Consider the following 25,386-nt stretch of genomic DNA (forward strand, 5'->3'; position numbering starts at 1 on the left):
TTAAAAAAGCCCTAAAACATTCTTTAGAAGTTTTTAAAGTGTTATTTTGACAGTCGGCGTTTTCAAAAAGTTTTATTTGGAAGCTTGTTTGGTATGGACGTGCTCATTTACAGACTTCTGCTTCCAACAAAGGGAAAAGAATTTGGGTATATTGCACGAGGTAGCATAGTAATCACTATATAATATGGTATTAGTTGAGTTAGAAAGAAAGTGAGAAAGAGAGTGCAATCTGTATGAGTCTATATGTTTTCAGTTCTACTGATATTTTGTGTAGAACTACCATGAAAACTCCAACGAGAGCCTTCTGGTCCTTCAACAGCTTGCAAGATAGCACTATTTTAATAAGCGTATCAAATAACTAATTGAAGTCTGCAGCACTTTGCACCCACTCATCTGGTTCATTTCAGTCCAGCACCAGTGACAATTGATGATAACTGTGGGCTAAACATATTTACTGAGAGGAGTAAAAAAAAAAAAAAAACAATGATTCTGCCTGATGATTCTTGCTCTGGCCTCTGGATATATCACTTTAGATAACATTACTGCAAGTAGTTTGTATGTAGTGTGTGAAACCTACACAACCTATTGTATGAATGATGGTGGGGGTGGGGTCTGGGTTGAGAGAGGCAGAGAGAGAGAGAGAGAGAGAGAGAGAGAGAGAGAGAGAGAATAATGGTAGGGCAGAGAGAGAGAGAGAGAAAGAAAGAGAGAGAGAGAGAGAGAGAGCTTCTGCACGCTTTAAGGTGTACATTTTTATGAATATTTAGCCTGTAGATGGCAGAAGTGTCCTGCAATGCAACTTTCAGTCCCAGAAAAATAGGTTTTGGGTGAAAAGTAAGATTGTAAGATTTCTAACATGTCACTGCAATGTGAGGAATAAAATGAAGCACAGTAGATTCTCTCTCTCTCTCTCTCTCTCTCTCTCTCTCTCTCTCTCTCTCTCTCTCTCATACACACATACACACACACACACACACACACATTTATCTTGCTATACACAGGACACACACGCCATTGGCATACTTAGTAATACATATATATATATATATATATATATATATATATATATATATATATATATATATATATAAAATTATTACTTGTTATTGTTTAAGAAAAAGACATATAAATCATGAGAACTTGTCAAATGTCTCCACAATGTCAAAATTGTCACAAATGGTATCTACATTTGTTCACCACAAACATACTGTACAGTATGTACTCCCCCCCCCCACACACACACACACATGCACAATCAAAGGTAAGTCAATTAAAGACACAATCTAAACACTAACATCAGTTTTTATTTAGTCCAATCCATATTTACCGTGTTATCTTTGACTGAGGCTTCAGGTTAACAGTATCCTAAATGATGCTGTGATGCTCTATCAGTGAGCCCACAGGCACAGCAGAATCCCAGTGTTACACCTACTGTGTTAAAGGAGCTTCTTCAGTTTACAGTCATCAGTGAAACTGTTGCAGTGTTTAGCTGATTCTTGACTAACACCTGAACACTAAGTCTTTTTATTCTGTTGCATAAGCAAAAGTAACACCAGTGAAAGTCTGCACACATTCATGTCTGTTTGTGTTAATTTGCGCACTGACAGTTTCTGTCAATTACTTTTGATTCCTAAAGCAATAATATGGGTTTTGCTACTTCATTTTTTTTATCTTAAGCTTATGCTGTATTTCAGTGTGAAGCTGGCCGAGCTTCTGTGGGCGAGCTCACGGCTCAGAGGCTTTCTCCTTGCCCCTCTTTTTTCAGTGAGATGGTTGAGTCCTGGTCGAGGTTGCCGCGCCACCCCGCCGCCGCCGTTCACTCGGAGCTGCGACGCGCGCGTGGACCGCAACGCGAGCGACTCATTGCGCTTCCGGACGAGCCACGGAGAGAGCACGCGAGCGCACACCGACACGAGCCAGCTTCATGTGAATATGAGAACCAATGACGCATTGGGACGCGGCGCAAGAGCAACGGACGTCCTGACCGCCTTCGAGACACCAGGATGTATTAAATGTACCCGAGCGGACTTCTCACGAGCGAGGAAAATGAGGATTAATACGGGAGCTCTTATTTGGAGCCTCGTGTTTTTTACGATGGTCGCGTGCGTGCGGGGTAAGTGCTTTGGGGCTTTTAAGGCTTTTCATGCCCTCTGCTTTAGTTTTTTTTTTTTTTCCTTTTTAACCGGCGCTATGCTTGTGCTTGGGGTAAGTAAGCTCCAGAACGCGCCGTTAACGCAGTCGGTCCACTCCGAGCTCGTGCGCTCTGTAACGCAGGCGCTGATAAATATTCCTGCTGCATGCTCAGGCCAGTACGTGCGTCGCTTATACCGCTCCAGTGATTATGATGAAGGGAGGTAATATCACTGACTATCAGTTAATACGATTCGTTATTGTTCTAGTTTATTTATAAAGAATTAGCTCCTACATGGAGATGTCATGGATAAGAAGCCATGTACAGCATTATTTTATTTTTTATTTTTTTCATTTCCAAAGTGCCACAAAATAATAGTTTAAGACAGAATATGACCCGATGAGCTACGAATGAAATGTTTTAGAGAAAACGGCGGGTCTCTTTGACAGGCAGACGGTGAACCGGAGTGAGTGCTGCTCTGTTGCTGTTCCATATAACCAACGTAGGATCATGGGTAGATATCAAAGAGGCTAAAAATCATCTTTGTTACAGAGCAAATCTTAGATCTGATGCGAAGTGTGTAATTATTCTAAAGCCCACACTGTTTTCCCTAACGCGTATTGATGAGCTCTGATTTCTCTGACGGAACTGTTGCGCGCGCTCAGACACATGTGTAAGCCACCGCTGTATACAGACATCTGTTTAAACGTGCACTTTTGAATACGCGCGTGATTAAAGAGTTTATGCTCTGCGTCTGATCTGATCTGATCTGATCACCAGATGGGTCCGATTCTGTATTATTATGATTAGGAATTAGGTTTCCTTTCGAAGTTTAGTGTCATTTAGGAATCAGTCCAGATTTGTTATAAGGTTGTTGTGTCCTTAAGCTACCGGATGCAAAGACCCTTGGGTACCGTTTGTGCGCGCTGTACATTACGCTCATTAGCACTAAACATTTTAATTAGCATCGGAGTCTAATCCATTAGAGCTCGTGCCAATGTAAGAGAATAGCGTCGAAAACGACTGCGTCATCAAATCCGCACAGAGCCCACGCGCGACTACACACCGACTCGCCTGCTAGCGTTACTATAACGTCACTTGGTCGTTGATTCCTTTTCACTTTGCACTTCTGCATTTGTGCTAGGGTGGAGGGTGAGGGGGTGGTGAGTGGGGTCTGGGATGGTGGCATTAGGGGATGGGTGGATGCGAGGAAGATATTAGTTGGTCCTCCATCCACAGTGGGAGATGCCATCCTAAATCTACCGGCTGCAGTCCAGCTGCGTGATAAAAAGCCGTCACGCGGTGGCGGTATGAACAGATCCCGAGGAGAATCAATGTGTCTGACTTTCTGCTCATCGCTCGTGTGTGTGTGTGTGTGTGTGTGTGTGTGTGAGAGAGAGAGAGAGAGAGAGAGAGAGAGAGAGAGAAGATACCCACAGTCCTTGCTAAAACAGCAGGAGCAAGTAGCTTTGAGACAGAGCGATTAAGTGTAATGACCAGAATTAAGTGGGCCTGTTTACCCAACAGAATCCTCCTTATTTAATCTGATTTCCAGCAAAAAACTAGTTATCTGAAAAAGCACAGATAGGACATCACTTTGAATATAAGGGACTAACTCAAAAGCCAGTTGCAGCCCGTACACTGATGACCATGCCCATTAGTGCTAGCACTTAAGAGCACTGAGGTATTATTGCTAGTGCAGGGTAGAAAAAAAACTGAAACAGGAATAATAAATACTGATCCAGTACCATTATGATAACTGATGCTTCAGGCTTGACACTTCAGGATGTCAGAAATTCAACATTAAGGAAACTCCTTGTCATAAATAGTTTGTGAAAGTTTTTGTGTCTATAAATTTGTTTTACATTTACAGTAATAAGTATGTAGTTTCTGCATGAAATTAAACAAATCACATGGAATCACATGAAATTTTCTAATCTCATAGCTTCCAACAACACAACGGGCAGATTTCTACATCAGAGCAGTAGTGGATCAATGGTTAAGGCTCTGGGTTACTGATCAGAAGGTTAGAGGGATTCATTCCTCAGCAGTGCCAAGCTGACACTGTTGGGCCCTTAAACCTTACTGCTTTAGGGGCTCTGAATCATATCTGACCGTGTGCTCTGACCGCTAGCTTCCTAACAAGCTGGGATTTGTAAAGACATCATTTTACTCTATTATAATGTACACGTGACAAATACGTTTTCCTCTCATCAAATTCATCTGCTTTTCAGAATTACAATAGTGACCTTAACTGCAGTTACCACAAGGAAAAACTGTTGTCTGTAAAAAGGCAGATGCCTCAGAACAGCGCTACTTCTACTATCCATATCTTAGACCATGCAGCAGTATAGGACATGCCTATAGGACATGCCTAAACCATCTGTAGTATAAGTGCTAAATCCCATGATAGATTAATCTATTGCAGCACTAATGGAAAACCACAAAGTTTTTCTCTGTTTTGTAATTCTGTCAACATTAAAATGGCAAACACGTCTTTTAGAGGAAAAAACATCTAGTAGGTCACATGCTCGAGTTTGCGGATGAAAATGGGATCATATATATTCCCCACTAGTTCCACCTAATGTACCTGATTAAGACTCACATTACTACTTAGCTTCAGGTTGATGTTGGAGTACTAGAGTTCTCTGTTCTCATCAGAATAAAGGATAAATAAATATCTTTTATTTGGGTGTTTGAGTTATTCGAATAAATAGAACCATCACAGTTTTTTCTATTGCCTCTCAAAATACTTCAAGTAAACCTTTACAATTCTTGTAATAGTCTTTTGTAAAAGCCAGAATAGCAACAGAAAGCCAAACACAAAGCCATCCTGTGGAAAATGAGTTTCAGAAATTAGTTTTCTAGATACTTCACATGATGCAACTGCAAATTTCATGGATGCCTTCTGCATTTAACAAAGGAATAAAATATGATAGGGTATGTTTTATTGAAAACTAAACCGAATGTGTTTTTTAAAGGTTTCAGTTTAGGAAATACCAATTGCTTTCATATTGGTCAATAATTTCAGCTAGTGTAGATGAATATTTTTACAAATCTCATGCTAATATACGGATGGTGCCATATTGCAAGTCCCCTACTAACAACATTTTTACAGTTTTTCATTGCACCAAACAACCGATACAGTTTTTCATTGCACCAAATGTGCACCAAATGAGGTGGCTGACTACAAATCAGTAAATAGGAAGGTGATATGTCTAATCTACATTGAACATAGACTACTGGTCTGCTGCGGAAGAGTCCCATGGGTACTGATTAATAGAAAGCAAGAAGGATAATGCTTGGGATCAGTGCATTGTCCTGTGGAGGTATGATAGAGCCTGGGGATATATATGTGTGTGTGTGTGTAAGTTAAGGTAAGGTACTTTATTGTCATTGTGTGTGTGTGTGTGTGTGTGTGTGTGTGTGAGCATGAATTACTTTTACTCATGGCATGAAAGAAGGTTTTTAATCTGCATGAGCCATGCTGCCTGTCTGGAGTCAGGTGCAGAGCAGGGCTATTAGAGTCCCCAGATGTCTGTAGGCGAATAGTTTTCAGAGACTGCTGTGCTAATAGGGGGAACATACATTTGTGTACGCATGTGTGAGTCATAGGCCAGCATGTCAGTAAATATATGTCCACAAGGGTGTATATGTATATGCACTCTTCTTAGTGTACAAGTGCTTTGCATTTTCTGTCAATTGACAAATGGCATGCTGCACTTAGCCTAGTAGTGGGTCTGGTGGGAAATTGAACACTGCGGGCAAAATGAATTTACTGCATGCTTCCTGTTACCATTTACCTGTGAGTACTACATAAGGACTTCTAAATAATGATTTGAAGAAAATGTGCAGAGGAAGACTGAAATATATGTGTTCCCAGCAGAGATGTTCTTGTTGTTCCCACGGTCTCTACCACTTAAACATGTATAATCTCTTTACCCTTTGTGAGAAGAATCAATCTAAGCCCAAACGATTCTCTCTAAATGGCTGGGCAACAGTAGTACTTCTGTGGGATTAGACCAGATGGGTCAGCCTCCACTCCACATGTGCATCAATGAGCCTTGGGCACTCATGACCCTGTTGCTGGTTCACTGGTTGTCCTTCTTTGGACCACTTTTTGTAGGTACTATCCTCTGTGTACCAGGAACACTGAACTGGATACTGGGAAGACCTGCCCTTTTCTTTCCTAGTCTTCTAGCCATAATTTGGCCTTTGTCAAAGTTGCTCAGATCCTTACACTTTCCCATTTGTTCTGTTTCCAACACATCAACTTCAAGAACTGGCTGTTCACTTGCTGTCTAATTGACACTAAACCCATTGACAGGTGTATGTTTGTATATAATTATAATTTAAGCACTTGCAGTTGGAGTTGCAGTTAAAAAAATAATGAAAGTTGGGTGCTACACCCCCTCTGCATCGACATCCTGCACCTTGAACTTATGGAACATTATTGAATATATAATGACATGTAATTATATAACCTACACTATACAGCCAAAAGTCTATGGACAACTGACCTGTGTGGTTCTTCCCCAAACTATTGGCACAAAACATTAATGCACACAATATTGTATGATATTTGTGTCTAGGTCTAGAATGGGATGTTCAGGAAGCACATACTGTAAGTGTTATGATCAGCTGTCAATTAAGTTTTTGCCATATAGTTTATATATCTCTCAGGTCAATTAGTCATACCATTGAAATCCGTTTTAATAAATGATTTTTACAGTTTAGCGTGCATCTACTGTGATTAAAAATGAGTAGAAATGTTGCATTTTCTATGACAGTTAAGGTTTCTTTGGACAGTGAAATTGACAGTTTTCAAGTCGAGATGCCCTTCTTAAATTAGTCACATTTACATTAAAATGCTGCAGGGTGCTGATCTGTTTTTGTAATGACCTGAAAGAGTTAAAAATCATGTAGGACGTCTTCTGACAGCTATGTTGGAAATATCGGATTGTCTCATTAAGAATCAGTGAATTGGCAGCACTTTGGTGCGAAGGTCAAGGAATAATTCATTCACCACCTTAACTGTAATGATTAAGCTTCACATTTAAGTTCATATTTAATATTCGTTTGTATCATTTGACCAGTACCACAAAACACGGAAGAAAATGCAACTAATTATGTGTACGTGCTGCGGACTGAAGGGAGTAGTGAACATTCAGTGGGGATGATACAGTGTGTGGAAGTAGGTCATTTCCTTACAGTGATAGCTCATGAATTCCTCATCAATTTCTAAATCGGCAGTCACGGCTCGAGATACGACACAGGAAACTGCAGGTTCTGCAGAGCAGCAGCCAAAGAAAGGAAAGATGTCGTCCCTGTGTGCAGTGAGATATGTACATTGCATGTAGGAATTTTTTTTTTGCCCCATTGTTGTGAGCTGTGGATAATTTAGCACAGTGAATGATACTTCTTTACCCTCATTGTTTCACAAGGCTGCCTTGTTTGCCATCATGCTGGGATTCTTAGTAAGGAGAGAAAGCGTTTGGCAGTTCAGTTTGTACTCCCTTAAATTCCTGTGATGAGAATTCCTGTAAAATTTAAAGTTACAGAGATCTTTAGTTTCATAGAAATGTTTTATCACACATGAAGCTTAATTATACCCTAGATTTAACATTTTCTATTCGGAATGTATTTTAGTTTGAGGGTAAGGGTTAATGTGTGGAAACATGTCGACTAGCTATTTATGTGAAACAGGGGCAATCGATGTGATATTTCTGTATTAGCCAGTTAGGCACAAAACAAAAAAGAAATCTGATTCAGGAACCTGTTTTGTGCTGGGGGCCGCAGCTGGACAGAGCTCTGGACAACACAGACCACTAACCTTTTATTCCTGGGGATCCTGTTCCAGCAGTGACCACAGCTGCTGGCTCTGTGGTCATTGTGAGTCATGCTATAAATTTCAAAAGGACTAGCTTTTGCTTTCCTGTTTCTGTGGAATATATAGATTATGTGAGGAATATAAATGAATAAATATTACTATGCATATATTTATATTCACACAATATTCCTGGCACAAATATGTATCAGTTGAATGTATACTGTAGTGCAAATTCAATTTACATGTCAGCTAGATATTATAATATTTGCTTATAGTAATGGTATATTGTGTTTTTTAAATAGAGCTTCTAAATAGAGAAATCTGGATTTGTGCAGGTTTCTATGCTATTAACAGTAAATTAGCAGAAAATCACTTCTACTATTTTAGCATGTGCTGTTTCAAAGTTTGATAAATATAATATTTAATCTTAAGATGTAACAATCGTCAAGCACTTTATCAGTTATCTATGAGTAAAAGATATAGATAAAAGTAATAGTTGTTATTTGCAAATCGGGTTATCTATTTACTAGCTAGGTTTTCGGATTGCTCCCAACTTTCACCTAATTGCAATGAGTTAGTTAGTTAATTAATTAATTAATTAACGATTTAAAGAATGGTATAGCTGAATGCCTTCTTTATATTTTTTTACTTATATACATAAAGAAGGCATTCAGCTAAACCATTCTTTAAATCTATTTCTTTTCTTTTCTTTTCCTTTTTTTTCTTTTCTTTTTTTTATGGCCTGTATGGTTGTGAATGAGTGACTCTACACACCTTTTTATATTTATACGCTGCAAAAATAGTAACTTTTATAGCAATTCTATATGCTTTATGTTGTACTTTTCTCATGAGTCTGTGTATAAATCCGTATTGGTATAAATGAAACCAAATTACAACGTTCTTAGCCTCTGGGAAACTGCAAGTTGTGATTGCAAGCAGAGCAGCAGGAGTCTACAATTTTAAATTTGCTAAGTGTTTTCTGCTACCATTCAAAATAATGTATGCTTCTGGGAACCTCCAATAAACATAAGCACAGTAGGAATAGTTGAACTACTGCTGTGATTGGTAAGGTGATAAACTCCAATAGGGTGCAGTTGTAAACAAGGAGAACTCAGGGGTGTATTATTGATATAGTACTGAAAGAAATACAAGCATGGGGAGTCTCTGATTAAAGAAAAGCATATTTGTAATGGAATTTAGTTTTTCTACATGTATTCAAACTATACACATGATTTTGTCTGACAGAGTGAATTATGGTAATGAGCTCTGCTTATATTAGTGTTCATGAAATGGATAAACTTCATTCAAGGACATCAAAAGCCATATTTTTAGCATTTTGACTTTCTAGGATATCTGACATTTCATTAAATGACTCATAAAATGGTAATAATTTGGATAATTAGGAATCAAAACTGTACTTATTTGGAGTTTCTAAACATTAAGCGTCCATTCATAGACAAACACTTTATAGGGAGATAAGATCTTAAGTTACTATTATCCATAGATGCAATTTACCATAGCGTGGACTGTAATCATCTGATTCGAAGGCTATGCTGGCATGTTTACAATAGATTTCAGTAGTAGATTGTGATCATACTCACATCCTTATTTCCCACTTCCTTTTCACATTAGTGGAAGGGTCATTTTAAATAAAATAATGTCTAATATTTAAATGCCTGAATCTGTTCTAATGCTTTTCCAACACTGTTCATGGTACTCTATTCAGTGGTTTGAATGGATATAACCACCACTTTGACATGCTGATTACATATTACACATTACATTCTTGCATTATATTATAATTCCAAAATAAAACAGTACCTAAACTAGTACTTAGACAACCCAATAATTCAATATATCAATTACAAATGTTCAGTCATACCAACTTCTACAAACCTAGCATATTGCCCATAACCTACACAGCAACCCTGCATCTTTATCCGTACTAACAGGCCAAATGTCACCACAAGATAATGCTTTAAAACACCTTTTATGTGTTTGCTTAAATCTAATTCCTATGTGAAATTTTATTGTTAATTCTGACCATTTTTTTGTTGTGGTTTATAAATTTCAACCACTTCTTTTTTGCTTGCTTTCATTTTTGTATGTGTCTCTCGCTTTTGCTTACTATTGCATAATATCTTTCCAGTTTTTGGTATTTCTAAACTGCACTATTCGCCCTGTATTTGAACTTTGTTTATGTTTTTGCTTCTTAGATTCATGTATTTGTATTTTAGTATATTTGTACTTTCGTGATCATTTATACAGCCAAATAACTGGTGTACAGTACTTGGGTTTTACTCAAAGTGTGAGCAATACAGAAAATTTGACCAGGACAAGGCCGTGCTAAGTTGGCTGTTGGCTCTTTGCACCCTGCTTTGACTGGCACATTGATCTTTGATTAGACAATATATGGGCCAACTGCTCAGTGAAGTGTTTAGTGTGCCGTCTTCTATTCATGCTGCCATGTACTGAACTGCCTTGCCCCTGCTGAAAAATCCAACTCAGACTGACTAGCTACCAGCTGCCAAAACTCAAGCTAGCAAAGAGAGTCTTCCAGTTTGACCAGCTCCAGTTTGGCACCATCTTCCTGTGTTCATATGGATTTTTTTCAGGTCCTCCGGCTTTCTTCCATCTCCCCAAAACATAGTGTATTAGCTACAGTAAATTGCTCTTAGGTGTGAATGAGTGTGTTAATGGGTTCCAAGGTTCCAGGGTCACAGTTCCAGGGTCTCTGGTTCAATCTTGAACTCAGGTTACTGTCTGTGAGTAGTTTCTGTTCATGTTCTCCTCAAGTATGTGTGGGCTCTCTGGTTCCATTCCACCTCCCAGGTCAATTGGATATAAGATAAATTGAGGTGTGATTGAGTGTGTGTATTTTCCATTACCTTCAACCCAGATTGGTCAAAAAATAAATAAATAAATAAGGCACAGAAATGGAAGGACTGAATATGCCATTTGTAAGGTTTTCATCTAAGAGTCCTGTCACAGTCTTTCATATCTCTTGGTATATATCAAGAATTATGCTGGTTCTTAAAGCTCAAATATTTGTCCTGCAGTGCCAGGATACTTAAGGCTGAATCATGCTGCTGTCATCAAACCCACTTTACGCTAATGTAATGTTGCATTCAGTGATTCTGTGGGGATTTTCAAACCTCTGTTTAAATGTCAAGTGATCCAGCCAGAGACAGCGTTTTTCCCTCCGAGCTCTTAACCTCTCCTCATGCTTTCTCCGTCATCACTGTTTCTCAGGTCTCAATTTTAAGCAGTTTTATAGATTTCCCTGCACTCCTCATTTTTGCAGACCAAAAAAGCCATATTTACTCTTAAGGTTTTACTTTGCATGAATAGGCATTGAGACTTTTTACTTTTATTGATTTATGTTAGAATTGTAAAACAGCGCTTTGCCACAGTGGCAGCTACTGCATGCAGCTCTGATATTATTCTCTCCTTCCTTTCACTCACATCACCGTCTAGGCCACAGTGTCAAACTCAAGGCTTGCAGGACAAATGCAGCTCAAATACTGCTTTATTTTATTCTGTCTGTACAAACCTATTAAACAATACTACTGAAATTGGACATAGAGTGCACTACTAGATTTTAAGAACTAATATTGAAATACATTTCTGTCAGATACAGGAGTTAGCATCAGCTCATGGTGTTCACTACCCACAATAATGAAAATACTGACAATAATAATAATAATAAAAAAAGAGACTTGTAGTGCATGTATACAGGGTGAGAGGTGAGAAACTGTTTTACCTTTTTAATGAAAAGAAGCCAGAATTATTATTTTTTTTTTTTTTGTATAAAGCAGCTGTGGAGGTCAAGAAATAATATAATTTACGTCACCTTTTTGCTGAAAGGTAAATATTCCAGTCTGACTCACGACTAGAATAATCTTAAAGTAATATCAACCAAAGAGAAATGCTGCAGTGTGAACTCCAAATGTAAACTGAATCTTTAAAAAAATACTTTTATGACTTTTTTTCAATATAATAACTGTATAAAAACTGTTTTGTCTAATAGTTGTATAAAGTTTTATAGGTCTATAATTTTAATGGTGGAGGGTTGTTAGTAGGGTTTATTTAAATAATGAATTAATTTTGATAATATTGTATTATTATATAGTGGTAATCTATGGATATCTACTGTAAAAAACACATCCACAGGGTAAACAAGTCAAAGGTTGAGATTTTAGTGATTGTTTAGACTTTTTTTTTTTTTTTGACCTTTGGTGAAGTTATCATGCAGTCAGCATGTCTGACAGTCATTCAGTAAAGCAGTCATGGGGTTTTTAGCCTCAGAGATTAATACTGAGCAAGGAAGGCAAGAGTGAGTGAAATTATTTCCATCTGCTACTAACTGTGTGCTCCTGATGAAATATAGTGAAATGATAAGTACCATGAAATGCCTGTGAATAAACCATGAATACACGTGTGCAGAAGTCTCATTTTATAAAAGGTCAATCTGCCTGTCAGACACGTACAGTATGTATATTTCTCTTCTACAATACAGCCACTGCCATATGTGATTGCTTCGTCTTAAAAAAATATAGAACATTTCAACACATCAGCTACAATCTGTCTCAGGTAGCAGTGGGTGATATGGCATATCGACCGTATACAATATGTATAAAGTGTAAAGTTTTGCTGACAAACTGCCAGAAATACAGTAGTGTTACATTAGAAATGATGCAACAATGATTTATATAAAGTCTACAAAAAATAAAATGATTACATTTTTTTGGGGTAATTAGAGGTTTTTTAATTCTATTTTTGATTACATGATGATATTTTGCACTTTTGAAGCTTAAGACAGTTTTAAATTCAAATTTTATTTAGTCACAAACACAACAGCCACAATCACACAGTACAAATCCTTTTTACAACTATCCTCGATATTAAACAAGAAATAGAAAATGAAACTGAGAGAATCAAAATAAAGTAAAGTAATAGAAATGTATATAAGGCACAAGCTAGGTACAAATCATGAAGAAATAAATATATCAGAGTCGTTTTAATGTAAAATCAGCTTTTTTCTTGTAAATTTGTGAATTTTATAAATTTAATGAAGAAATAATAAAAAAAAAAATCTTTATTATGTCTCAGAAACAAATATTGTGACAGTGATATTACATCATATTGCCAAGTATTAGTCTCAGGTACAAAAATACAAAAAAAATCTGTACTATTGTTTCTTTGGCCTAGAGATGATTATTTTTGCATAACTATTAAATCCTGAGAATACGTACTTAACTACTTACACACACTTAAATCCACAAACACACACCTCCACAAAAGTCATATCCGATAACCCATGTTGCATCCAAACAAAGTGCATGTGAAAAACTGGGGATTTGGTGTTATCTGTAGTTCATTTGTGCAGATGACCTTTACCTAAAGGATAAAGGCAGCTAATTACATAGGCGTGCTACGATGTCATACACTAGCATCTGGAGAGATAAGAGCCGTGTCTCTTCGGGGCTAGACGATTAAGACCCACATCTGCTCCTGGCACTGAGATTAGGATGCATTCACTTAACTTCCTCTAGAGCACAATCTACTTCCTAATATATGAAGGTAAGCTTAATCCGTTTATCAGTACACAATTAGCATAACAACAGTAAAACCATGGATACTGAGGTCTTGGCTGGATAAGGTGTTAAATAAGCATTTGAACTCATAGAACTAAATGAAGCTTTCAGGACTTAAATGACATTAATAATGAGCCTTATCTCACACTTAATTTTATATAATAAGTCGTTCAAATTGTTAAATAGTTGCCTGGAAATTATTTTTATGTAATTCAATGAAAAGGAATTAAAATGTTTTTGAAACTGACAGAATGCTATAGCTCTGACATTAAAAGTCTGAAACCTTTACTGGCCTTATGTGCTGATATCTCTTATAGTTTTGATTATGTAATTATGGTTCTAATCTTTTTTTCCTGTGTTGGATTGATGTCCTACCCTGGATCTTTTCCCACCTCTCAATCAGGCACCAGCGCAACTCTGAGTGAACACCAATAAAGATTTTGTTTTGTTTTTCAGAATAGATCTCATAAGTGTTTTAATCCGATTATGATCCTTTACTGTTTGTTTCAAATGGCCTGTACTCATGATTGGGGTATATAAATACAAACGAAACAAAAAAACCCTAATGTCCATTTTTGCTGGGTGCACTCTAATTGATTCATGCTTTTGTTTAGCTTGAAAGCTATGGAAATGATCGTTTTGTCATTTTTAGTTTTGTTTTGAGACTTCTGTTAGGCGAAAGCGTGTTTGCTAACCATTTGACATGTCGCAGCATACATTCTTTCTGACAGCATTTACTACAAACTTTGCCATCATATCTCCCCCTCTGGTGTTCTGGTGAACAATTTATGATGACAATTTAAAGACATTGATCCCAGGCAGATGGTGTCTGACAGCTACAAATTTGTCCGCTGGACTTTATGTATTTTTTTCCTTTCTTTCTTGTAATGGACCTTTGACAGGAAATATGGATCAGATTGAAAGGTTTGTTTGACACAGATGAATACTGGCACTTTGGAATCATTTTGAGTGCAGGGCCATGGTGACGTAGCATAACAACCAAATAGAGAAGATCAGATTGAGGAATATTGAGAACGTACAGTACATATGCACTGAACTAATACTAGCCTAAGTATTAAATGATTAGCGATATGCGAATGAGGTTTAATACGACACTGTTGATGTATATGTGTGTTGATGTAACAGTGTACGACACTGTTGATGCAGGGGTATCAGAATGTAAGAAACCGAGGTAACGTAAGCTTGACTCTTATCACTGGCTCACCTTCAAAGTCAGCACAGGAATACTGCCAGCCGGCTGGGAAATGTCACATCAGCACAAACCGGGCGGACAATCAGCGTTAGCGCCAGCTAATGGCGAGTACAATGGTGTGCAAGGTAGGGAGGTGTTTAGCAGGCCAGCGCTCTGCTCCACAGGGTGCATGCTGTTCACTTACCCTCCGACAGGCTTTTCACATCAGAACGCCGGAGATGCCATTAAAATGCTGTCTTCTCTCAGCCTGCCATCATCAAGCCTTTTAGTGGAGCATTTTCATGGCAGTTTGAGCACCTGTTTGAGATTTTTACTGTTATATATTGTGGGGATATTGTTTTATCTGAGAGCCTAAATTGTTTTAACTGCTCAGATATTACACATGTACATGTACAGAAATAGGGGAGGGAGATGACAGAGGTTTTCAGACTTCTTTTACAAGATGCAGATTTTTTTTCTCCATTTCTAGTGAAGGGAATTCACGTTGTCTGAACTGTGTGAGTGTGTGTGTGTGGGTGGGTGTGTGTGCTTGCATGTAAATATTGTGTGAGTGATTATCTGATAAAGCTAAGCCTGATAGCTAGGCCACATTCTGTTCAGTCAGCAACCAAGGAGAAGCTAAATTTATAGACAAGGGCCAAAAAAACATTGACCACTCTTCTTGTAAAACTGCAGATTCAATCCCGTCAGCCTCTATTTATCAGTGTGGACTGATAGTGATCTAGCAGTTTCATGAAGATGAATGTTTTTCTCTTCATCCATTATTTATGATTAGAATGACAGAATGCTGGGACTTTGCATACTGTGGTCACACTGGTCCTTTGCTTGAAGTTAAAATTAGATTATGATTTAATGCCATAGAGACAGTTATTAATCTGTAACTACTATGAAATATTAGGTAACTACAGAGAAACTAACAGGAAATGGTTTCGAAGGGTAAGCAGCAATGACTTGTGTCTACATTTGACAGTGACACTGAGGCAGATAATAATAACGATGTAGCATCAAAAAAGATATGCAGATAGGGCTATCATAACCTGACTTATGATATACGCTAGGCTAATGTCTGGTGAAATTTTAGAACAATTCCTGAAGTTGGGAGCGGATGATACGACTTAATCCTACACATATCCTTGCAACTCATTTTAAATGCTTTTCAATGTGAATTTTTGTTTAAACGCCATCATCAGCAAGGTGTATTATTATTATAGGTGTTAATGATCTCCTAATTGTTCATTGTTAAGAGTTGATTGTTTTTTGTTTGTTTGTTTGTTTGTTTTTAACTAGCCCAATTTAATAAAAATTCACTAGAAATAACAGAAACCTGGCAACCATGACTTTAATAGTCCTGTCTTCTGCTCCTGTTCTTCACCAGAAATGTTACTAAAGAACGCACTGGACAGTGAGATTCCTGCCCCAGTAAGGTTTCTTAGTTCCTGTTGCAGTTTTGTTCACAACAATGTTCTTCTCCAGACCTATTACATATCATTGCATCCACAATTTTCCTAATTTTAGTTTTTCTAATTTCTATTTTTTTAAGGTGTGATTTATTTTAAATGTGCATAAGTGTCTAAATAATAATAAACATATAATGAGAATGCTTATGAACACTCTCATTCACACACACATACACACACACACACACACACACACATTCTCAAAAGAACATTAAAACATTCGCCAGACCTTTGCAGTCATTATTCTGCTTTGTAATCAGACTTCTCAGTGGATGCTGTGAATAAACCCTCATAAATTCAAATGTTCTCATAAGTCACCCATCAGACTAGAGAACAAGGACTATTGCATGTAGATTAAATGTGAGACAAGCTATTTTAAGGTGTTCATGTTTTTGTGTTCGAGGTTTGAGGTACTCCCTGCAGGTGCTAACTCATTGAGAGTATATAGTGATGCGTCAGCAAGTATTCCCTCATGGAGCACACATTTCATCAGAACATACTGACAACAGAAAACTTCCCAAAGTACAGACTGTATAAAGAATTCTCTCTCTCTCACACACACACTTTTTTTCTTTTTTTCTCTCACACACACACACACACACACACACACACAGACAGACACACACATAAAGGCTTCCTCTGTCTGACCATCTTGCTTTCTTTCGATATCTTATTTTTAATCTCTCTCTCACAACACACACACACACACACACACCACTTCTTTTCTCTGTCTTCTCATTTTTTTTGTCTCTCTGACTCTCCCTCTTCTTCCACCCACACTGTCTCGTAATTTTCTCTCCCTCTCTGTGGTGTTATGGGAAGTGTTAAGTTTTGTGTGGCCATCTGGGAAAATGCGTTAGATATGGCTGCGGCTGAATTCTGGCAGTCAAAAAATATGAAAAACGGCCTTAAAAAACCCAAATAAGTTTTTTTTTCTGCCTATAACACACTTATGACAGCTTCACTTTAAGAACTCATAAAAAATAAATGGTCCGAAAAATGACATGGAAATTTTTTATTTTTACTTCCTAATATTGCCTGAGATTTACTGCAGAAATCACGGAGAGAAGGTGTCAGTTTAACACTTTTGCTTTGATCAGGTTGGATAGGTTCTGTAGCAAAATAGAGATACACTTAATCAGTTCAGTTTGTAATCAGATCCTGGTTGTTAAAATGTTGCACCTGCACCATTATAATCATCATCACAGCAGTGAAGAGCGCTTACATATTCTGTACAGATGACTGGAGAGAAAGATTTAAAAATGTTTGATTTACGTAAGAGGTGAAATTTAGCCAACAGGAAAAATCTCACCAGATTAATCAGATGTGAGTGACATTTTTCTCAGTTGATAAAGCTAGAGGTATAGTTGTTTTAGACAGACAGACAGACAGACAGACAGGCAGGCAGAAGGCCAGACAGACAGACAGACAGACAGACAGGCAGGCAGAAGGAAAGACAGACAGACAGACAGATCAATAGATACTTAATTTATCCCTGAGGAAATTCAAGCATTCAGTAACAATCCCTACAGAGAATGGTGCTTCCTTTAGTTCCTTTATTACACATTCTTAAGTATTGTATAAATATTTTACAAAGTAATGCAAAAGACCTTATAAATGTCTTATGTCAAACCACATAAAATGCTATCTGAGGTTTTGTGTAATTTTTCTATAAGATGTAAGAGTAGTAGTAGTAGTAGTAGTAGTAGTAGTAGAAGTATAGAGTGAATGAAAGCAACCATTAAGTATCATTATGAATTACTTACAAAAGAACTAGTTGTACCTTTGACAGCTTCCACAAAGCATCATGAATGTGTTGTTAAAAAATAAATAAAAGCTAAATGCACAGTTAAAGCACTCCGTCCAGGGTGTATCCTGCCTTGATGCCCATTGACGCCCGAGATAGGCACAGGCTCCCCGTGACCCGAGGTAGTTTGGATAAGCGGTAGAAAATGAGTGAGTGAGTGAGTGAGTGTACAGTTAAAAATTGACAGTAAAGCAGTATCTCAATCAGTCAACTCGTAATAATAGTTCATTTTTGCTGTTCCATAAAACCTCCAATATCAGCGAACATCTTTTAACATAAAAAATATTTAAATAAAGTGTTACTCACATTCCCTATTGTAAATATTATTTAATAAAATGCTTAACATATATGGTATATAATATGTTATCTCAACAATCTTGGTGAGAAATAAACATCAGTGTAGAAAAAACTTACAGCTATCAGAAGGTCATATAGGAAAGGGCAGAATACGATGGTGTTGTCATGTTTATGACGTACGCATTAAACGCTAGCTTGTAACTCAGGAAATGGATTGTAAATTATTATGATCCTGATTCCCATCCTCCATCTATTAGTTGTACAGGAAATTACTATGGTTGTGTAATAATTATACCACTTCTGTAGCTGCACCAGTAGATGTATAACTACTTATTTCTGGTTTTTTTTTCCATTGAAACGGCAGTGTGAGTCAATGCTGTATTGTGTTGTGTGCTAGGGGTCAGTGAATTGACTATTCAGGAGGTAACGCTGATGTGTTTTATAAAGTGCACAGCTGGGGCACTAGAAATAATGTTGGAACTTCTGAACAAAGAGACAAATGAACAATGCTTCACTTGGTAGGCAGTCTGCATAATCACTAAGCTGTGTGACTTTGACTTAGCAGGGTGCTTTAAAAAAAAAAGTCGTATGTTGAGATGAGAGGGGAAGAATTATCCAGCACATTTTTTTTGTTCATCATAGCTCAGATTTAAGACTTTTCACATCAGCACTTGCATCTAGTAATCTTCTATCAGGTCTTCTTTCTATGTGCCTGACTTTCTGTGTTAGTCATCCATGGCGTGGAGAGAATTTAATGGTGACAGTGCAGTGAAATGAGAGAATTTAACAGCAGTAAGTATTAAATAAGGGGAAATTATTTTAATGACTTTGACATAATGACCTATCGACAATTGGGGGATCTCCATAAGGCTGGATATTGGGGTGATGGGTGTTTCATTTGGTTTAAAATGGAACCTACAGTGCAGTCAGATCATTTAAATGCTTTGAGAAGATAAATATTAAAGATTATTTAAGATGTACACTGTTCAAAAAATGTAATTAATGAATGATGGGACTACTACAGATATCACTGCTGGGATACATGAGATCAGACTCTAGGATCCATCAGCAAAGCTCAGTCTGTACATTTTAAGCTAAATTTAGCATTCTCAGAAACCTTAACCAGATTTATTTCTTTCATTATTAATTTCATTATTTTTTTTACATCTAGTGGCATATCTGACCATCATACCCAAAGTCTGAAGCACAAAATGGTCTAGAATGTCCTTGTATTCTGTAGCTGTACAGATTCATTCACTGGTACTAAGAGACCCAAACCTGTACCAGCATGACAATGCTACTGTGCACAATGTGAGGTCCATGTGATGAGACATGGTGTGAGAAGTTTGGAGTGGAAGAACTCGAGTGTCCTACACAGAGCCCTGACTCTGATTTAACGCCACTCAACACCTTCATGCTGATTGAACTGAATGTAGATTGGCATCACTAACACTATGTACTATACTAGTGTATACTTTATGTCCAAGAAGTACGCAGACTTTAAGGCATTTTGAAGATGCTTTTCGGTTGGTGGAGCCTCGTCAACAAAGTTATCAATAAAGTTAGCAGTGTGTAAGAAGACCAGAATGTGTTATGGCCATCTCCATTGTGCATTTGGGAGAGATTGTGCTGGTAGAAACCAGTCTGGTCATCTCTGACCTTCTGTTCTGTCCAAACCGTGACATCATTGCTGGCAGACACATCAGTTTACATAGCAACCTACAAAATGTACGCAGTAGGATGTCTTTTTAAATCTCAGACATTATTTTGGAAAATTTAGCAATCATCATTTTACTTCTAGTGCTTTTCACATATATATTTTTGTATATTTAAGAGCAAGGATGATGCAAAATGAATATGTTGAAATGAATTCTGTGTTTAAATATGTAAATATTTAGCATAAAGGAGGTTTATATGCCACTTAATTAAAAAAAAAAAAAAAAAAGAAGCAAAAAATAATAAGAAAATTATGAAAGGGTCTTAATATGCCGATTAATGTAAAATGAAAGACAGTAAGAAAGAAATAATGAAAAAAGAAATCTGGTTAAAAGTACTGAGAATGTTATATTTAGCTTAGAACTTCCAGAGAGAGCTTTGCTGATGGAGCCTGGAGTCTGAGCTCATGTATCTCAGCAGTGATAATATCTGCAGTAGTTCCAACATTCATTAATAAAATATTTTCAAACACATACCCAACATTGTGGGATGGAGCGTTATATAAGTCATTGTGATTCTTGGCTCACACGTTTAGAAATGCAGTTAGTTTTCTCTATTTTTTTCTTTCCATCATCATTCTGTAGCTCAGCTTTGTATTTTCAGCCGCCTTATTTGCATTGCTTATGGCTGTGTAGCCATTTGCATGAGCTCTTTTGCACTTCATTTTTAGATAACATTGAGCAGATAGTAAATAAAAAAATAGTCAGGAAATAAAAATAATAAATAAAAATAGCCAAAACAGAGAAACATGGGCCTTGAGGTACATGAACTGGCTGTGGGAAGGCAAGTGGCCTTAGGGTAGGTAGCACAATGCAGAGCAAACATGCAACTAAGGGAGCAGCTGGGGCCTGCCTGCCTCTCTCTCTCTCTCCCTCTCTCTCTCTCTCTCTCTCTCTCTCTATCTCTCTCTCTCTCTCTGTCACTCTCTCTCTCTGTCACTCTCTCTGTCCCTCTCTCTCTTTCTCTCTCTGTTGCTCTCTCTCTCTCTCTCTCTCTCTCTCTCTCTCTCTCTCTCTGTCACTCTCTCTCTCTCTCTCTCTTTCTCTCTCTCTCTCTGTCTGTCTGGCTCTTTCTCTCTATCTCACACACACACACACACACACACACACACACACACACACACACACACACACACACACACACACACACACACACACACACACACACACAAAGATTTATGTCCTGTGACACTGCATCATATTAATGACCTGCATTTCTTCCTCTCCCAAAGCTGGTCTCTTTTGTCAATATCTACACCATGTTTACTCTACACCTGCACAGCTTTACCATTCCTCTATCTCTGATGTCACTCTGCTGTCATACTATATAGCCTTTTAATATTTGAATTTACCCTCTCCGAATCTCTGCTCTTGTTTACTGATAGCTTTACCACAGGCTCAATTGAGTCAAAGTGAATTGATGGAGAGAAATAGCTAGGAGAATATGGCCCTCTACAATGAAACACATAACAGCACTCAGATGTTAACATGCAAACAAGGTAATCATGATGGAGTAGAGCTGACATCTCTCATGTCCTTCTGCAGCTGCACTTCTACACAATCGTTAGACACATTGCAAATTTAGATGGACCGTCTGACATGGCTTCAGCTTTAGCCTGAGGATGCAAGTATAAGTTATGTAAAGTTATTGTAGCCTTACAAATCTTGACTCATTGGCGAAAAAAAACACAACAACAACAAAAAAAAAATGCATGGTTTGTTTGATACATAATCAAGCTTTATTGGTGTCCTGACACTGATGGCTGAAGCATCAATGGGATTCAAACTTACAACCACTCAATAATATGGAATACACTTTTCTGTAAAAATCATGATTTGTCTTTTAGATAATGTTCAGTATATCATTATTAGTCTATTTTAAGATACTTGCATTATTACAGAATAATGAATCAAGAATAGTTTTTAATATATTCCTGAATTTATCCCTATTTGGTTATTTGTTCATTTCTACCCACTAGCTAGCGCTCCACATCACAGAACAAATACTAATCAACAGGGATGTGAGGGCTCTCACACTTTTTTTTTTTTACCAAAAATAGTGAAGCCTGCCCCTGTATCTTTTAGAACGGCTGTGTTATAGAGTAGCTAAACACAGAAGAGGAAGTGATAACTGCCCCCCTTCCACATATGTGAGCTCACAGACACAACTTGACTCATAGTGCTACTTTTTATCATTCAGTTTTTATTCAGAACCACTAACCTCACTGCCCTTTTTGCTCTAAAAACGAGGTTCATTGTATCTCAGTAAGAAAGAAAGTCCTGATCAGGCAGCCATGTTGAAATGTCAATCGATACAGCTCAGAAGAGTTCCGCCTGCCCTTTATCAGGTTTATTGGCAGTGATCTGCTGTCCGGTTGTAGCACTTTTTGAAACGTAAGCTCTTAAGACCCAGCTAAGGCTACAGAACAGGCCATAATTATTCATGAAGGGGCTTAAGCAGTAGTCTGAGCCGGTGTCCCAAAAGAGTGAGGCTAATTTCACACCTAAAGGATATTGGAAGTTTGCTCTGGAATCGGAGCCTGAAGCTTAGCTGTGGAGACCAGTGGGTGCTGACTGTGTTGATCCTCTGGTAGGGCACCGTTAGAGCTGTCAGACATGACAGCCACTACTATACTTGAGACGAGCATGAGAAGGGGGTTGCTAAATCAAATTAAAGCCCTTCTACTTTCCATCCTTAGGCAAGAAGAAGAGATATTTTATGCCACACTGAAGCTTCCAGTGAAGCATATTATTCTTTTATCTTTTCCAAAGATGTGTTGGAGAAAAGAGGAAAGTCTTTGATGCACCATTGGCATAGTGTAATCAGTGCAATACTAAGCTGCCATGAACAACAACAAATCAGTTTGACTTCCTTCCAGAACACCTCCATTCTTTGATCAGTGGTGTCATATGAAAGAGAAGGCACCGCACCCATTATAGTCAGTGCTGCTGAATTGGAGACACCAGTGTGCTTGACTTCTGAGAACATCAAACAGAGAGATTAAAGTTCACCACAGCTCTCTACTGGTTGAGCTTAGAAAGTGAAACTTCGCCCAGTTTCACCTATTGTTCTGGTGATTTTTAAAACTTCCGCAGAAACAGAGATAAGATGTAGTGAGTTTCCCACCAAAATCAACGTACTTACTGTAAAGCAAAATCTCTCATATAAAATAGATATAAACTATCCAGAAGCAAAGCTTTACAAATGGAAACACAACCCTATGTTATGAATATAAGACTGAGGATTTGAGTTTTGTTTCATTGCTTATATATCAGGGAGATTCAAAGCCACATTGGATCAAAACAGGAAGTGATTTGCAAATATATAACAGATGCTACAGGCAAAACTAAAGCACTTTGCCCACCATAAGCTGGTTCTGTGCAGAGTATAGTGAAGAATACTGTTCCATTTTATGAGGATAAAAGTAGAATCAACCTGATTCATCTCAAATAGATGCAAGAGGATTCACTATGTGTGTAACTTAATACAGTCTATCTATTCAGTCATCTCCTGGTATTCACACCAAAGTTACCTGACTCTGAATTCTAACATTTATGAACAGTGGATTAATAATTATATTTAATAATTAGAATTGGTAAAGGTCATTGCTGTGAATATATACAGTATGTTGCATCATTATGTTAGACCAAATGTATCACAAGCCAGTATTGGTCCACTTGGCCTGAACAGGAAAATTTTACCAGGACTTTTCCTTAAATGTAAAATTGTCTGAATCCCAGAAACTGGACATAGGGTGTAGTTTATAATCTAGATACTATGTACCATATCCGTCATATCTATGTATTCACACATATTTCTAGGCATATTTTTCTAGTTCCCAGCAGAGTGAATTTACTTATGGTTGTGTAGACAGTAGAGCAAATCAGAGATTAGTTTCTTATATCACTCACCGATTTGAAGTAGTTTATAAGAACTGCGACACACAGCAAAAAGTAACTAAATCAATAACTCGTGTGTGTGTGTTTGTGTGTGTTTGAGAAAGATAGGGAGACAGAGAGAGAGAGAGAGAGAGAGAGAGAGAGAGAGAGAGAAAAAGAGTGTGTGTGTGTGTGTGTGTGTGTGTGTGTGTGTGTGTGTGTGTGTATGTGTGTGAAGGGAACACAGAGACACACAGAGAAGGGAACTTGCATTAGTGCTGATCCCTTGTAGCACCTGTATGTAGGTTGACCAAAAATATACAAATGAATGTAATCACCTGTAAACAATGATGTTCTTATATCTTGATTAGGACCGAATGTCCTCACATAGTTTGGAATATTTGGCTGTTTTGACATTTTGCTGGTCTCCGTAAGGAAAGCAGGGCTTTTTCTAAAAACTACAAAATCTCCAGTATATTTCTTGTAGGTTAAAGTTAAGGTTGGATTGGTGTGTGTTGGTGTCTTTTAGACGCCTAGGTGCCATTGGGGGTCTGAAAACTTTTGTACAATGTTTTATACACTGCAATATTTTGTACAATGTTTTATACACTGAAATCTTTTGTACAATTCTCCTGAGGGAAAACATACTTTTGAAGATCTTGGCAGTTGCTTTTATCAATATATAGGCACTGGTTGAGAAAAAAGTTCATAGAGCCTTATCTTTAACATTTATTAAGAGTTTTGTTTGATCAGTTATAAATCATGTCTGTTTATTGACGGACTACAGGAAAAGGTCTGTGGTTGGTCATCTGCCACATTAATTTCATCTTTCTGTTGAAGTAAATGGTTCTTGGCCACATTTATTGACAAAATGTACTTGATTCTCTAGCAAATAACTTGCAACACTGTGCTTATTGGCTTGATATTGGTTTTTTTATGTTTTGTATAAGGTAAACATATCCTAAACACATGGATAACTGTCATACAAAATTTTCAACTCCCAGTCAATTTAATGAGCTTTTATTTTAATTTTATTTCTAGCAGATATTCTAATTATTTTAATATATTTTCCATCAGATGGTATTGGACTTGTTTGAAAAATGGGGTTAAAACCCATTACAATGAAAAGATTTCAGTCAATAAGTCATTGTAGAAGGAGATGAGAGAAAGGTTCATTTCACTTCACCATGCATAGCTTCAGGTGTAGGCAGGGGTAATAAGCGTATATTGAATAGCATGGAATAAAAAATGGCCCCCTCATCTTTCCCAACAGCCTCATAAAACACCATAACTCACTGAATGTTTAGTGCCTCACTGTATATTTCTCCCACATACGTAGCATATGCGTAGCATATACACAAATACGTGTAGCATTTGCTGCCTCTTCTCAGGGTCTTCTTTGCTTTTGACCTGCGTTACCATTTGTATTTGCATTGGTGCTGGTGCTCTGTTCAAGTGCT

The 25,386-nt window shown here is 37.5% G+C and overlaps 1 protein-coding gene across 3 annotated transcripts in view; it reads left to right on the forward strand.

Moving 5' to 3' along the window:
• Positions 1-1,869: 1,869 nt before the first annotated feature.
• The window catches only part of csmd3b (CUB and Sushi multiple domains 3b), a 406,848-nt gene continuing 383,331 nt past the window's right edge, over positions 1,870-25,386 (forward strand). For all 3 annotated transcript variants that reach the window (XM_060897477.1, XM_060897478.1, XM_060897479.1), the window contains exon 1: positions 1,870-2,113. In XM_060897477.1, coding sequence (XP_060753460.1) covers positions 1,933-2,113 — 181 coding nt within the window. In that variant the 5' untranslated portion in view covers positions 1,870-1,932. The remainder of the gene's footprint in view (positions 2,114-25,386) is intronic.

This window comes from Tachysurus vachellii, chromosome 21 (genome assembly GCF_030014155.1).
Source record: "Tachysurus vachellii isolate PV-2020 chromosome 21, HZAU_Pvac_v1, whole genome shotgun sequence".
Classification (NCBI taxonomy): domain Eukaryota; kingdom Metazoa; phylum Chordata; class Actinopteri; order Siluriformes; family Bagridae; genus Tachysurus; species Tachysurus vachellii.